Consider the following 14,276-nt stretch of genomic DNA (forward strand, 5'->3'; position numbering starts at 1 on the left):
ACACACACACACACACACACACACACACACACACACACACACACACACACACACACACACACACACACACACACACACACACACACACATACCAATAAAGGAGCAGAGAATGAGATATTAGACAGGAAAAGGGAAAACCAAAGTGTGAGGTATGAAGCACGTATGACCAAACCAACAAATGAGAGGTGGTGAGTGGCTTCAGTGGCTTACAGATTCAGTTTTGCACCGCTTGTGCACCGCCCCAAAGCAGATGGATTCCAGTTAGTAAAGAGTGCCTCGAAGAAAAATGTCTAATTGAAATTCTATCCCTTGTGTGTTTCTCTCTGCCCTCGCAGTTAGCCTCTCATGCAACCAGGGAGGGGGGGTTCAGACATCTGACACTAGTGAAAAACATAAATGACACAAGACAAACAAACGTGTTTGTGTAAAATGTTTAAACATGTCCAGATGCATAAATGTAAAGAACTGAATACAAAGAGACACACACTCTTTGATGTAACCTCAGCTGCTGCCATCAGCCTCGTCTTTCTGTGTCAGTGGCTGAAGCAGGCTCAACAATGGCTCGCTTTCATCCCACAGTAACATATCCACACACACATACACACAACCTCTGAAGTGCTGGGCCATTGTTGTGACTTCATGACAAAGATTGAGACCCTGGGGCCCACTGGAGCCCGAACTGCCAACCACTCGCATCTTAGTTGGTACATATAGCGCACACACACAATAAGGGACCATATTTTGTGTGGGGAAATTGCTCTAGGGACATTATGGGAACTATTATTGTATCCCTAGAAAGAACTGAAAACATCATTCCCTAATTTTAATGATGCATAGAGGATGTGGAACATTGGAGCCCAGCATGTGTACAGCAACACATCCCAGGCTGTGTAATTCATACCAGAAACTGAAACGCTTTGCATGTGTGACTTCAACCTATAGAGTTACACAGAGACAAAAGAATGCTGTGTGTCTGCACAGAAAGCCTGTGGGTTGAACAGGTGGCTGGCAGGATGGCTGCTTGATGCCACTCTCAGGCTTTGCTTATCAAATCTGGGTTATCAAGTCTCTGTGGTTGGAAAGCCTCCACAGCATGTGAAACTGCACCCTGGCCGGACCAAATGTCAGCACACTTTCTCACTATGAGAACTGTTTTCATTACTGTTTGATGCTGTAGTCACACTGAGTAAAACAGTGGCTGGAGACTGCGGCACAAACAAAATTATTGCGATGATGTGATGTGATGACCTCTGAAATCGCTGTGGACAAAGTCTGCGTCCTCTCGCAGTCAGCTGCCATCTTCACAGCGACATCGGTGCCTCAAGATGGCGATAAAACAGCAAGAAGGCAGAGTCAGTCTGCTACCGCTTTGCAGAGGACAAGTTGGCAATCAAATGCAACCTGTGATACGTCTCGTCTTGGGACCCTTGCTTTTATGTAGGAATATAACCGGAATACAACCAGTCGTCAATTAGTTTACCAGTTGGTCACTGCAACTACTTGCAATGAGTGTACAACAGCAAATATCCAATGCAGTAACCGGGCAATCCCTTTACTAGCTGCTCAGAGGTTGATGTTTTTACTCTGGTGTGACTGAGACATAATATACGGATTCTTTAGGTGGAAATAGTTAAATTTAGTGGTTATGCTGAGCTTTCACTGGAATAAATTACTTTTTTATTTAAATAACATTATTAGTGATTTTTTTAACATCAGACAGGATGTTTTATCATAATTCAAAAAAGCAAAAACGCTAAAATTGTACAGACGTACTCCAAAATGTTACAAATTTATTTCAAGCAACCAACCATCTCATAGCTAATCCATAACAGGTTGCTTTACACTGACATAAACCGTTAGTGATTTCTACTCTAAATACAAGTTGAACAGGTTATTAGACAACAAAGAGATTCGCTGGATGTGTCAAATCGGAATTCAGTTACCGTACTTCGTGGGCACTAGCGCTGAATATTGTTAGTGTACTTTGATCAGTTCAGAGTCTTCAGAGTGGAAAGCACCTGAACTATTTTCTTCTATGGTTATGACAGACACTGAGCTAATATATCACACCACTGAGACCTAGTCATAATCACTTTGTCTTATTCTGTGACTCACACTTTTGCAAACATGTGATACATGCTTGTAGACACCTAGATACACACACAAACACATACACACAGGTGGGGCACCTGAATGTAGCTTGATTGTGGCTTCCAAAACACTTAATCTAAGGTAATCCAGGTTTAATCTGCTGTTATCACTCTTACTGACACAGAGGGGTATGAGTTGTGGCTTCTTTCTTCTTTCTTTCTTTCTTCTTCTTCTTCTTCTTCTTCTTCTCGCTCCTCTGCCACAGAAAGCTTTATTGTACTCAATTAAATGTTAATCAGGAACAGTAGCTCATCCTGTCCTTTACAGACTCGATGATGCCAGATAGGTGGAGCGGTGTGATTGAAAGAGACAAGCTCAGAAGAAAACTAATTAAAGTTTAAAAGCCACATTGGAGAGCCACGTTCAGAAATGATAACTTCAAACATGCCTCAGGCAGATATCTGTTGAGAGAGCGCGGGTGCGGGTAGCCTTACCTGCTAGACACACATTGCTGTTTATAGTACCCCTCCCCACATACACATCTAAAAATACATAAAAAGTCAACACATAAGCCACTGTGTGTTTATTAGTAGATGTTGGTGTGCAGGATGGCGAAGGGAGTCGATTATAGAGGAGGAGGAGGCGGCGAGAGAGAAGGGGCCCTCTTTAGCAATGTGGTTATCAGAGAAACTGAAATGTAACGCCACAGCGGGAGGTACATGCATGCTGACTCTGCATGTGTGTGTGTGCGTGTGTGTAAGCAATGTGTTCACTAGGTCACCTTGTTATCAGCTGTCACCCAAACTGCGAGTCTTACCCCCCACCTGAAAGACAAGTTGTCGGGTGCTATGGAGACAGATAAATAAACCCCACCCCTTGCCCTGTTGGTATGCAGGCCTTTAAGCATGCACGCACGCAAATGAACGCACGCGCACGCCTACAGCAGCTGGGCTGATAGCAGCCCTTTGGATAGTCATTAGCTATATTCTTGACTGCCCAGCAAGACTTCCTTTGCTCCACTGCTCATTTCCTGTTTTCTAGAAAAGAAATATTTCCTTTCTTGTATTCAAGCCCATTGTTTTGCATGCTGTGTTCATATATAAATCAACTGGATTACAACAGATTGAGGAGGAAGTCATATTTTGACGCACATCACTTCAAGACATTTGGAAAATAATTTTATTCACCAAAACTGATGATACATGTAAGCAGTAAATACACAGGTTGGGCCAGCTGCTAATGAGCTTATTTAGAAAGAGCAAACTGGGCTAAAGGGGATGTATAATTGGTGTTTTCCTCCGTGTCTTATTTCTTTTTACAGAGTCAGACAGACGGTGTGTCTCAGAGCGGCATGTGCATTTTCCAGACTAGCGTTTCTGGATTCTATCTTGAACCTTCCTGCTCAGACTCTGACCTAGAAAAGTGCTTTGGTTAACCTTTCCCTCGGGAGGTTGAAGGCAAGGGTCAATTACAGAACAGTAGGGCTGGAGCAGGAAGACAAGTAATGACATGCTTTCAAACTTACTGTACGAGATTTAACTGAGGCCGTTCAGATAAAAACTAATGTTTAACCACCAGATAAACCACTGCAGAGTCAGGTTTTGTTCCTAGATGTTAAAATACCTGCATATGTGGACATTTTTGATTTCTTTTTCTTGGAACTTTCTTCATTTAGCAGCTGGTGATGACTCTTGCAACTTCAGCTGTGCACTTTGCTGCAGTTATCTGGCTGAAACACCAGTTTTGTGCACTAACAGTTGGAAAAAGATCAGTGTAATCTGATGTCGTATAAACTGCTGAGCAAATGTTTTGCAGCGTGAGGGTTCCGCGATAGCAGCGTCACAAATGTGATTCAACAGGCTCTGGAAAGAACCTGCAACACGATAGCTGCAGTTTTATAAAGCGACGAAGAACTTAAAATAATCCTCTGGGAAAATTCCACCTGTGATTGTTAGCACGCTGGCTGTGGGAAATAACTGTGTTATAACTGTAACACAGCCAGTAATAATCAACAACACTAACGAAGAATGAGGCCTCTTAAAAGCGTTTGAGGGAACAGCTAAAAATGAGGATAAATGTGCTCATATGCAATCTTAACAAAAGCTAGATAAGATAAATTGATACCATTCTGTTGCCTGTAGAGTAAATATGCAGTTGAACCAGGGGCCCATTAGTTGAGCTAAGCATAAACACCAGCATCAGTGGGAAAACAGCTGTCCTTGCTCTGTCCAACGGGAACAGAACCCACTCACCACCTTGTCTAAAGTCCATTAATTAAATATATGTTTGTGTAATCCTGTTCAAAAGCTGAGGAAACACCCAATTTTTTGTTGTGTTGAGATATAGTGGAGGTCTGGACACAGATACTGACAGAGACTCTCAGCACGTTGACGTTAATGGGCTTGGACACACGGACTGTATATAAAAGATGGACATAGCAGCCATGACATCACCTCTTGGACCGTTTTTCAGACTGGCTGCAAGCAAGGATGGATCTGACTGAGAGGACGGGGGATGCTTCACACATATACAACAGCAAACTCTCAATCACAACCGAGTTCTGCTCCAAATCACAACTTTTTTCTCATCCTTTTAGGGTCTAACTGGGACTATAGTTTAAAGGTCTGCACACAAAAGGCTAGGCAAATATAGTGCCAGTCAAAAGATGTTGGGGTGATGGTAGTCAACATATCACCCACCCCTAGAGTAATTTTATACCAATGTGTGGTGCCCTTGGTGTGATGCCAAACAGCATTGTACCTGCAATGTCCGCTAGTCGTGCACCTCTTAATATTTGTAACCTGGATTTTTGAACCGCTGCTGCCACAGCTGGCTTGAAGACTCAGGTGTCGGTTTTTACCCCTGTTTTATTGATATATATCAGTACAGAAGTTTCAAAAAAACCTTTGAGTATAAATGGATGTGGCTGTGTGATCGCATTACATCTGGCACGTGAAGCAACCAAACCGGCAGGTACACTGGAGCCTTAATCCCTTACTGCATGAGGTAAAACGCTGAGTCAAACCAAGCCCTCATCTTGAACCTGCAATTCGTGTGTAGGACACATGTGTTTGTATTTTAGATGTTATCAATAACTGGGCATGTGCAGGCATGTGTCTGTTTAACACATGCAAAACACATAACACACACTATGACCGGTCTGCTTCCAAAATCCAAGCCTTGTCAAAACACAGCTGGGCTCCACTGAGGTTTTAGGACTATTCATTCGTATTATAAAACCTTGAGGGTCTCAAAAACAGAGTTGCGTTACAATAATGGCCACCAAAAAATAAATAAAAAATACTCCCTTGATACTGCCTTGACTCCTTCTTGTCTTATTTCCTTAATGAGAGGAGAGGACCGAGATTTATCTCCATTCATTAGAGCCCACAACAGATCTCAAGAGTTGCGCTTCAGAGGAGCAGCGGCAAGCTACAGGGGAATGGCTTGTTTTTGCTCACCACGGTGTTTTACATCCAGACAAATGAGGGAGCTGGCAGGAAAATAATGAGGGATGGAGTGAGGGTGAGAAAAGGAGAGCGGACTAAAGAAGAGGAGTTCAAGCAATGAAGGAAAGACTGAAATGGTGAGAGAGGGTTCGCCTTTAGCCAAGAACAGGCCCTTAAAAATTAATATGGTGATCTGAATTCATCCCAAGTGCACTGAATAATTGAAGCGTCTTTGAGGAGAACAGATCGTTCTGAGGGTGACATGGGTGGTGAGGATCCAGAAAATTAAGAGAAAAAGAGAGAAAGAAACCAGAAAGTGTGCTTTTTTTTTTATTGTCCAGCCTCCTTAATGTTCACACAAAGCTCTCCGGAGACTTCAAAATGTGCTTCTTTCTGTGTGTTTCATAGGCCTGACTAATTATGACAGAAAATCTGAAGAAGAATACAGGTTTTAATGCAGAGTCAGATGGATAGACAGATAAGGTAATGAAAAAGAAAGAAAAGCAGATGCTGGCACTTGTTGACGTACAAGCGGCCAAAAGTATTTGGACACCTTTGTTATCTTACATCTGTGAGTTTTTAATTATTGTTTCCTTGTTCCACTGAAAGGGGAATCCGAATGCTTCGGCACACAAATGAATACAAGACTATAATAGCGCATAACCTTGCAATATAGTTTGGGAAACACCCTTTCCTGCCAAACCACGTCTTTAAATCTGCAAGTGCAGATATTTTTGCGAGTACAGTGTCAGAAAACATCTGCATTTGGAACAGCTGAAAATGACAAATACAGAGTGAGTAAACCAAAATATAAAAGTTGTACAGCTAAGCAATGCCCTCAGGCTCACTACACTCTCTCTGTAAGCCAATGGGGGCTCCTATTTTGCATTGTTTTCTTGAGGTAGCTGATTATGGCCTCTTTAAAATAACACGTTTGGAAACTGACTTTACACTGACTCCAATCCAGGTGTTATCACCCATCCTCTCCCACCATCTCACCCATGAGCTTATATGGATTGATTTCCCAGTTGGTCTTGCAGCATAATTTCTCCCTATGACTTATGCAGAAATTGCATATGGATATGATTTTGATTTGTCTGCATACTTTTGTCCCTTTAGAATGATTTTCAGATGCACATCTAGATGGGAAAAACTGCTTGGGCCTTTTAAAGAAGACGTTCCCATAGATTGGAAATGGAACTGGAACAGAACCTGGGGGTTTCCTGCACACCGAGGTTGACTGCTCTGGAAGACGCTATTCACACTTGAGGGGGAGCCTGAAGCTGGTGTGTTCCTACAACCCATTGTCCCTTTCGTCTTACGCCCTTCCTTGGGGAATCACAGCCAGAGGGCAGTTGTAATACCCCAATTTAGAGCAAAGCTTGTTAATTTACCCCCTCCTCTCGTCCCCTCCTCTTAATGTCTCCCCCCCCCCTTTTTTTTTTGCTTCACTTCCTTCACATTGGTAATTTCCCAGCTCCATCTGAGAGGACTTCAGATTGTGCTCCACATACATACAGACACATACACACACCACCCATCTCTCCTGTCTAATCTTTTTTGGTATTCTCCTTCAGTATTATGAGAGTTTCTTTAATATCCCGTCATCAACCTCAAAGAGTGCTTAAAGCTGAGGTAGGCCACATGTTTTTCCTCTGGCTGGACAAAAGAAATCCTTAATAATACAACTGTAATTTAAGTGGTCTGGGAGGGAACTAGACTCGTTTGCCTCCCTTGGACTCTGGTTTTAGGCTTTAGAAAATCCAACCCTATTACGAGAGACTGGTCAATCACGTCTTTTCAGAACAGATCAGGTGAGTACTCATATAAAAGGTGAAATAAAAATAACAATTTTACTATGGCATGCAGGGTTTCAGCTCATGTCAAGAACTATTTTCACTATTTTCTGGTGTTTTATTTGATTTGCTGTTTCTAGAATTCGATCTGCATTCAAGCTGGGCTCCTATCACCCAAATAAATCTCGTCCAACACTGGAATAATGAGCAAGGAATGAAAAGTGAAGAAAGCTGTATTTTTCCCCTACTTCCCTTTTTCTCCACCTTGTCCCGCTGTAATAGAAACAATAAATAATTTCGGCTCCAAAGAATCAACTGTTTCGGAGTGCCTGGATAATCAAACACAGGTTTTTGTAACTCTCTTTTCTGCACAAAGTCAGATGGTCTAATGTGTAACGGTTAGGTCGGGAGCCTGTTTCTATCCCTGCGTGTGTGACTGTTGCAGTTGTTCTGTAGATGAACCTGTTTTCTTTTCTCTTTGTAGAGTGAGAATCAGATAAGGTGCCTTTAACTCATGTGGTTGTGACTCAGTGTTCTGCGGTTTCAGCTGAACGTGAAGTCTCTCCAAGTATCCATCAACTATCCAAGGACTTTAATATTTGTTTAAAGTGTGTTGCAACCATAAGGATCTTAAAGACTAACATAATCTAATCAATAAAATTAATTTCAGATCCCTGTATTAATTTACAACTCCTGAACTGTTTCGATAAGCCCGAACATGACCAGACAAATGCACTAGATATGTCTCAGCATGTCCGTGTGGAAATGTCTGGTCTAACCCTATTTAAAAAAACACACACAGACAAGAGCTTAAGCAATCAGCTTTATATCAGATGGTGATAACCGTACTTTATGTGCAGTGTAGCTGTTACAACCTCTTAACCTTAATTACCAATGTGACATAACTAGGGCTTGGCCTGTGACGGGCAGCCATTGGGAACAGGGAGCCTATTACAACGAGGTTAAGTAACACTGGAGCACAAAGTTCACTGCAGCTCAGAATACTTGCGTGTACTTGCACAGAAATACACACAGGTGCACCTAATCTTTCGTTTATGCAAACAACACGCACACACACACAAACCCAGTGTTATGCATGTGCATGCATGTGTGCTATTTTGAGATTCACTCCCCCACCATACCAAAGCTTTTTAACACACATTTCAGCAACTCTGAACCAGACCACCCCCACCACCACCACGACAGAAACCTTGCTGAGAAACTGCAAAATATACTGGTTCAGTCCAAAAAGTTAGGTGTATTTGGTCTAGCACACTCAGGAAAAATGCTCATTGGATTCTGCTTCTGAGGGCAAAAAGACTAGTATAGAATTTTTGATAAGAATAAAGAAAAGATAAAGTTTTTCTTTTAACTTAGGAAATGAAAACTTGTTTTCAGTGTCTAAGAACAAGTTAATGACAAATGGTACATGCTTCAGGAAAAGAACATCCAGTTTCCGTACCCGATTAAAGACAATCTAAGGTAATAAAAGCGTTATTGTTGGCTATCTGCTTTTACTGAGGCTGATGGTTAACTGAGAAAGACATGGAGCACAATGTTGTAGGTGGGAACCTGGAGAGAGACCTCAGGAGGATTACTAGGATTTGCTCAGCAAATCTCCTCAACAAAGGTGCCCTGGGTGCATGAAACTGTAGGTGTTCAAACCTCTGTGTGGAGGTGAAACCTAAGAGCAAAGGAAAGGGACTCTGAGGTCCCCATGCAGAGGCAGTCCTCTGAAAACTGGGCTCTGCAGGCTGTCTTTAGTTTCATGGGTTTTTCACTAAAGCCTTAGTACAGCTTGGGACATGCTCAGGCCTTAATGCTGAGAAGCCTGCTCATTATTTCAGAGCTGTAGAAGTGTCATCCTTTAAAAATCCAGTGTTATCGAATCACAGATTATTTCAACACAGATTTCAATAAAGATTTGGTGAATCCCTGCAACATGTTTTACTTTTTTTTCTCCAGTTTGAGACGTTTTGTGTAACACTTTGAATAACTAGATTCCTCCATGAAGGAAAATGATCCCAGCTGTGGACGTACATCTAATGAACTTGAGCCTTTGATAAACATCACCACCCTGCAGATGGTATTTTACATCCCTAAACGCCACTGGAAGTAAAGCCCAAGATCAGCTGGAATGAATGGCCTGTATTTGTGTAGCACTTTTCTAGTCCCTAAGGACCCCAAAGCGCTTTACACATCCAGTCATCCACCCATTCTCACACACACATTCACACACTGGTGATGGCAGCTACATTGTAGCCACAGCCACCCTGGGGCGCACTGACAGAGGCGAGGCTGCCGAACACTGGCGCCACCGGGCCCTCTGACCACCACCAGTAGGCAACGGGTGAAGTGTCTCGCCCAAGGACACAACCACCGAGACTGTCCAAGCCGGGGCTCGAACCGGCAACCTTCCGATTACAAAACTCTCTGTTCTTGAAGTCTGGAAACCTGCAAGCACAAACCACTTTATCTAATTTACTACCACCGCTCCAGCACCAAAACACATTAAATGGAAAGTTTTCCTCAGCATCACACATGTAAACAAACCAGCATGCACAAGAATATGTTTCTGGTTAGTCAGTTGGCAAGTATCCTGAAGATTCCTGATCCAGACTTCTAATTTCTGTGTTTACCTTTGCTCAGGCTAAAAACAAATCCAATCTGATTCACAAAAGATGTTTTTTGGAAACCTCAAGGCACTCTTCCTAATGGCCTCAATAAACGTTGCTCACTGCTCATTTCCTAGAATCTCAAAGGATGTGATGGGTAGCATGACGCCGAGAGACACACTGGCCACTTGAATGAAATATGCCTGGTTAAAATAAACTGCACTACTCTGTATCACAGATCTGTGATAGAAAAAGACGTCAAAAGACGTCTGTTACAGCTAAAAGCAGCTAGAGTCTGCCTGTCTTATTCAACAAAAAGAAGAAAGAAGAAGGCATAGGCTGTGAGCCCCGGCCAAGATTTACTGACAGGACATGTGTAACACTAAACCTCTGACAGCTTGGCCCTCATGCCCGAAATTCCAGGAGTAACAGCCCTGCATGGTGACGGTGAACTCGGCCTTGATGAGGCTACACCCCGAACCATATCACATAAGAAAACTTGAGAAGGCCTGACAAAATATGGGCCCCCAAAGGACCGATCCTTCAGCTTATGGTGGGTGTTAATCTCTGCCCTTTGACCTTTTGTACTTTCCTCCAACGCCCTCTCTTTTTTCACAGTCCCCATAAGCCTTTTCAGTCACCAGATCGATGCATAACAGCTCGCCCAAACTCAGGGCAGATCTTATGTAATTCCCCCATGGTAGGATCAGCAACCTTGGCAGTTGCCTACCTGACCCAGGAGACTGGCAGATCCCTGCCAAGGTTTACATAACAAATAGCAAACAGGGCAATGCCTCTGTGGTTACAATAACATAATGGAAATGTGTCTCATATATATATATATATATATATAAAATCCAAGTGACTATCAAAGTGTCATTCTAGTATCGCAACCACAGAAAGACTGAATGGTTTCACTGAACCAACCACAGTGAGGTTTCATTGCAGAGGTTAGTCATAAAAGGAAGGCCTCGGGATTCAAATGTTTCCACAGAGCACTAGTGTTAAATTGTTATGTTTACATTCAGCTCCTTGGCCAAGCGGATTAGCTGCTGTTCAGTAACTGTCTTATATAACTGCATCATTCTTTGAAAGTCTTATGTAGCACCGCTTTACTCAAAATATGCCACTGTGTTTCCAGACAAACTGGTTCAAGTGTTTGTTTGCTCCATTTCCAGCCATCAAAGAAATATCACGGATCAGGAACTTGGAATTTTTCCAAGTCTTATAATGTTTTTTTGGAATAAGCTCCTCCTGTCACATTTTGTTACATTTAGAAGATAATTATGTAAAGGATTTACCAATCCTCATGCTGATTAAAGAGATTCGTGATCTTAAATGACCTTAAAAAAACCTGTGTTTTCTTACTGCTCTGTAATTTTTTCCATTAGCATGATAATGAGAGGTGTAATGAGTGCCAGACTTCCCAAATAAATAGAAGCTGAAAGGGGGGGGGGAATCTACAGTCTTGGCATAATTGAGTGCATGTGAGTGTCTGTTTGTGAGTGTACGTCAGTGGGTTTGCAAGCCACATGCTTTTTGTTTTTGTTTTGATGGAGGAAGGGGGGGGGGCTGGTGGGCTGGATGGTGGGAAGACTCTTACCTTCCATCCTGCGGAGCTGTTGCTGTCGCCTTTGTCTTTGAAGTAAGGGATGGATCTCACCATCCACTCATAAATCTGGGACAGTGTCAGTCTCTTTTCTGGCGAGCTCTCAATGGCTTTGGTTATCAGGTCGGCGTAGGAGAGATTCCCCCAGGCGTTACGGCGAGATGATGTTTTCCTTGGGGTCTGCACGGCAGACAAGCTGCTGGGGTTCAGAGCGCCAGGGGTGGCCGTCGGGGAGTGTGTGGAGAGCGGGGAGCCACTGCTCTCCTGGCCGGGTGAGGAGAGCGCTCCATCGGCAATGGGACTGTTGCTACTCTGATCTTCTGCCGCCGCGCCAGAGCCATTGACACTGATGGCAGCCGCGGTGGCACTGTCCTCTTCGTCATCCTCTTCCTCGGGTATAATATCTGTGTCATTGCTCTCCGGCTTCACCGCGCTCGAGTCCGGTCGCGGCAGAGGCCAGGTGCAAGACCTTGGCCGCTTTTGGGGCTCAAAGTCCGGGTCTATAGCCACTTCCAGGTCCTTGAGTGTGTCGGGGAGCGGAGCCTCAGCCATTCTCTCCGGCTCCAATCACAATCTCGCCCCCGCTGCCAGATAATAAAGTTAAAGGACAAGAAATGGAGAGCTGTCAAAGTCGCATCCCATGAATGCGCGCTCCCGTCCTTTGTTGCTAATTCTATAGCAGATAAGTCCCGAGAAAAAACTTCAGTTATTCACGCCTGGGAAGGACAGGAAGAAAAACAAGAATCAAACCCAAAGCACCTCGTTATAGAAAAGCAAAAAAGCATCAACGACAAAAAAAAAAAAAAAAGCCGAGTCTACAAAACACAGTGCTAAATGTGTCAGTGAAGCCACACTAGTACTATTTAAACATGGCACCCCGTGATCTTCACTACATTTATAATAAAATACTACTTCACTAATACTACTTCACTAACAGAAGCTCTACGTATAATCCCCTCCTGCTGCAAGAATCTGGAGAGCACCGGCGGAGGAGAAAGTGCTAAAGCTTCCTTTCTCTGGGGCATAAATCTGTTACGAACACTTTAAATTAAATACCTTGCACGGCCGGTCACTTGATAGCACAAAAAAACCTCAAATACAGAAAAGACTAAATCCCGGATTGTCCACAGCCACTTCCAGTTGCCATCTTGACTCTTTTCTCTTTCACTCCTCAAGTGCGCACAGCGATGTAAATGCAGACAGGACGCATGCAGGGCAAGTCGGTGTCGATGTGGAATAAGACTGCCACCTCACTCCGGGTTACTACTGTATCTCGATCTGCCCTCCACACACTGAGATACATACACACGCGCATGCATAGGCTCACACACACTCTTTACACACACGCGCGCACGCAAGTCGATTAAAGACCAGCCCTCTGGATCCTGCGCATGGGATCGCCTTTTAAAGTGACACTACAGTTACATCGGACAGCTGTATCTCTGCGCGCAGAGGAGGCTGGAACTAAAGATTGCTGCACGGCTGGGACACGTCCTGACATGTCAGTGAAGTGCAAAGAAATTAAAGGACACAGGAGGAGAAGGAAGAGGGAGAAACACTGAAGTCCTTAACATGTTTACTTCAGAAAGGATTTCACTGTTATTGGAAAGCTAACATATTGTTTCAGGAAATGGAATTTGTGCCACAACAGGTGCAGGTATATATATATTTTTAAAACGCAACAAGTTTAATGTCAGTTGCTTCATAAAACCTTATAAATGGTTACATTTATCAAGTTTTATATATGATGCAATATTAAAATTATTCGTTTTTTCGCCAAAACATATCTAAAACATTTATATTAAAGTGATATTTAAAAACATACTGATTTACATCCATCTTTAAAGTTAACTTCCTATTCAGTACTCAAAGTTCAGTGGCCGATTGTGCCTTTAATCAGTCAATCACGCCCAGACCACTCCCACTTTTGTAGTCCAGAATTACGTCATCCCTTCTAGAGATGAGGAGAGTAATCCTAGATGGTTCTCGGTCCAGTAAGTGATGCTCTGGGCCTCCATCCCCTCCTCCCCGCTGCTTCTCCTCCACCTTGACTGCTTCAAAAGAGCCTCGTCCACGTCTTTGTTTCACCGAGCGCGCGTGTTCGCCTTTCTGTGCAGGAATGCGCGTTCATGAAAGACTGAAGCAAAAATATCACTGAAGCATTACAGTATGGATTCATTACTTTATCTTTTCAAGCATTTGATCCAATAACACGTTACAATTTATGTGCTGCTTTCATTTGTTGATTTATCGCGTTTAATTTCTATGGCGTCATTGTCACATTTAAGGGTGAGGATATTGCTTCCACTACCAGTCAGACTTTGAAAAAAACAATGTATTATCCATTTGCTGGCCTTTGAGTAAATCTCATCACAGTGCACAAGCATTAAGTATCAGTTGGTTGTTATTATTAACACTATTGTTTTACTGTGCTCAATGACACACATTTTCCCAGGTGGCCTGGTAGCCTACAGCTCACACACTCATCCACAGCAGCAGGCTAGAGTGTGTACTGTACAGAATTACACACACACACACACACACACACACATTGTGGGATGGTTTTTGTTCTCTCCATGTCAAAGAGAATACCTGATGCAGCAGTTTGGCGCCTGCCGAGAACTACAGAGTTAAATGCTCAGTGGATGTTCAGCGGGAGGTCAGGATGTCTGAGTTTACACACACACACACACACACACACACACACACACACACA

At 43.2% G+C, this 14,276-nt stretch overlaps 1 protein-coding gene across 1 annotated transcript in view; it reads right to left on the minus strand.

Moving 5' to 3' along the window:
* Positions 1 to 12,940, minus strand: part of foxo3b (forkhead box O3b) — a 43,619-nt gene extending 30,679 nt beyond the window's left edge. Inside the window, exons 1-2 of the mRNA XM_005921648.3 lie at positions 12,617 to 12,940; positions 11,555 to 12,276 (exon numbers count right to left, since the gene is read on the minus strand). Coding sequence (XP_005921710.1) covers positions 11,555 to 12,112 — 558 coding nt within the window. The 5' untranslated portion in view covers positions 12,113 to 12,276; positions 12,617 to 12,940. The remainder of the gene's footprint in view (positions 1 to 11,554; positions 12,277 to 12,616) is intronic.
* Between the last annotated feature and the right edge of the window lie 1,336 nt (positions 12,941 to 14,276).

This window comes from Haplochromis burtoni, unplaced genomic scaffold (genome assembly GCF_018398535.1).
Source record: "Haplochromis burtoni strain Fernald_Lab_line unplaced genomic scaffold, NCSU_Asbu1 Contig_47, whole genome shotgun sequence".
Taxonomy (NCBI): Eukaryota; Metazoa; Chordata; class Actinopteri; order Cichliformes; family Cichlidae; genus Haplochromis; species Haplochromis burtoni.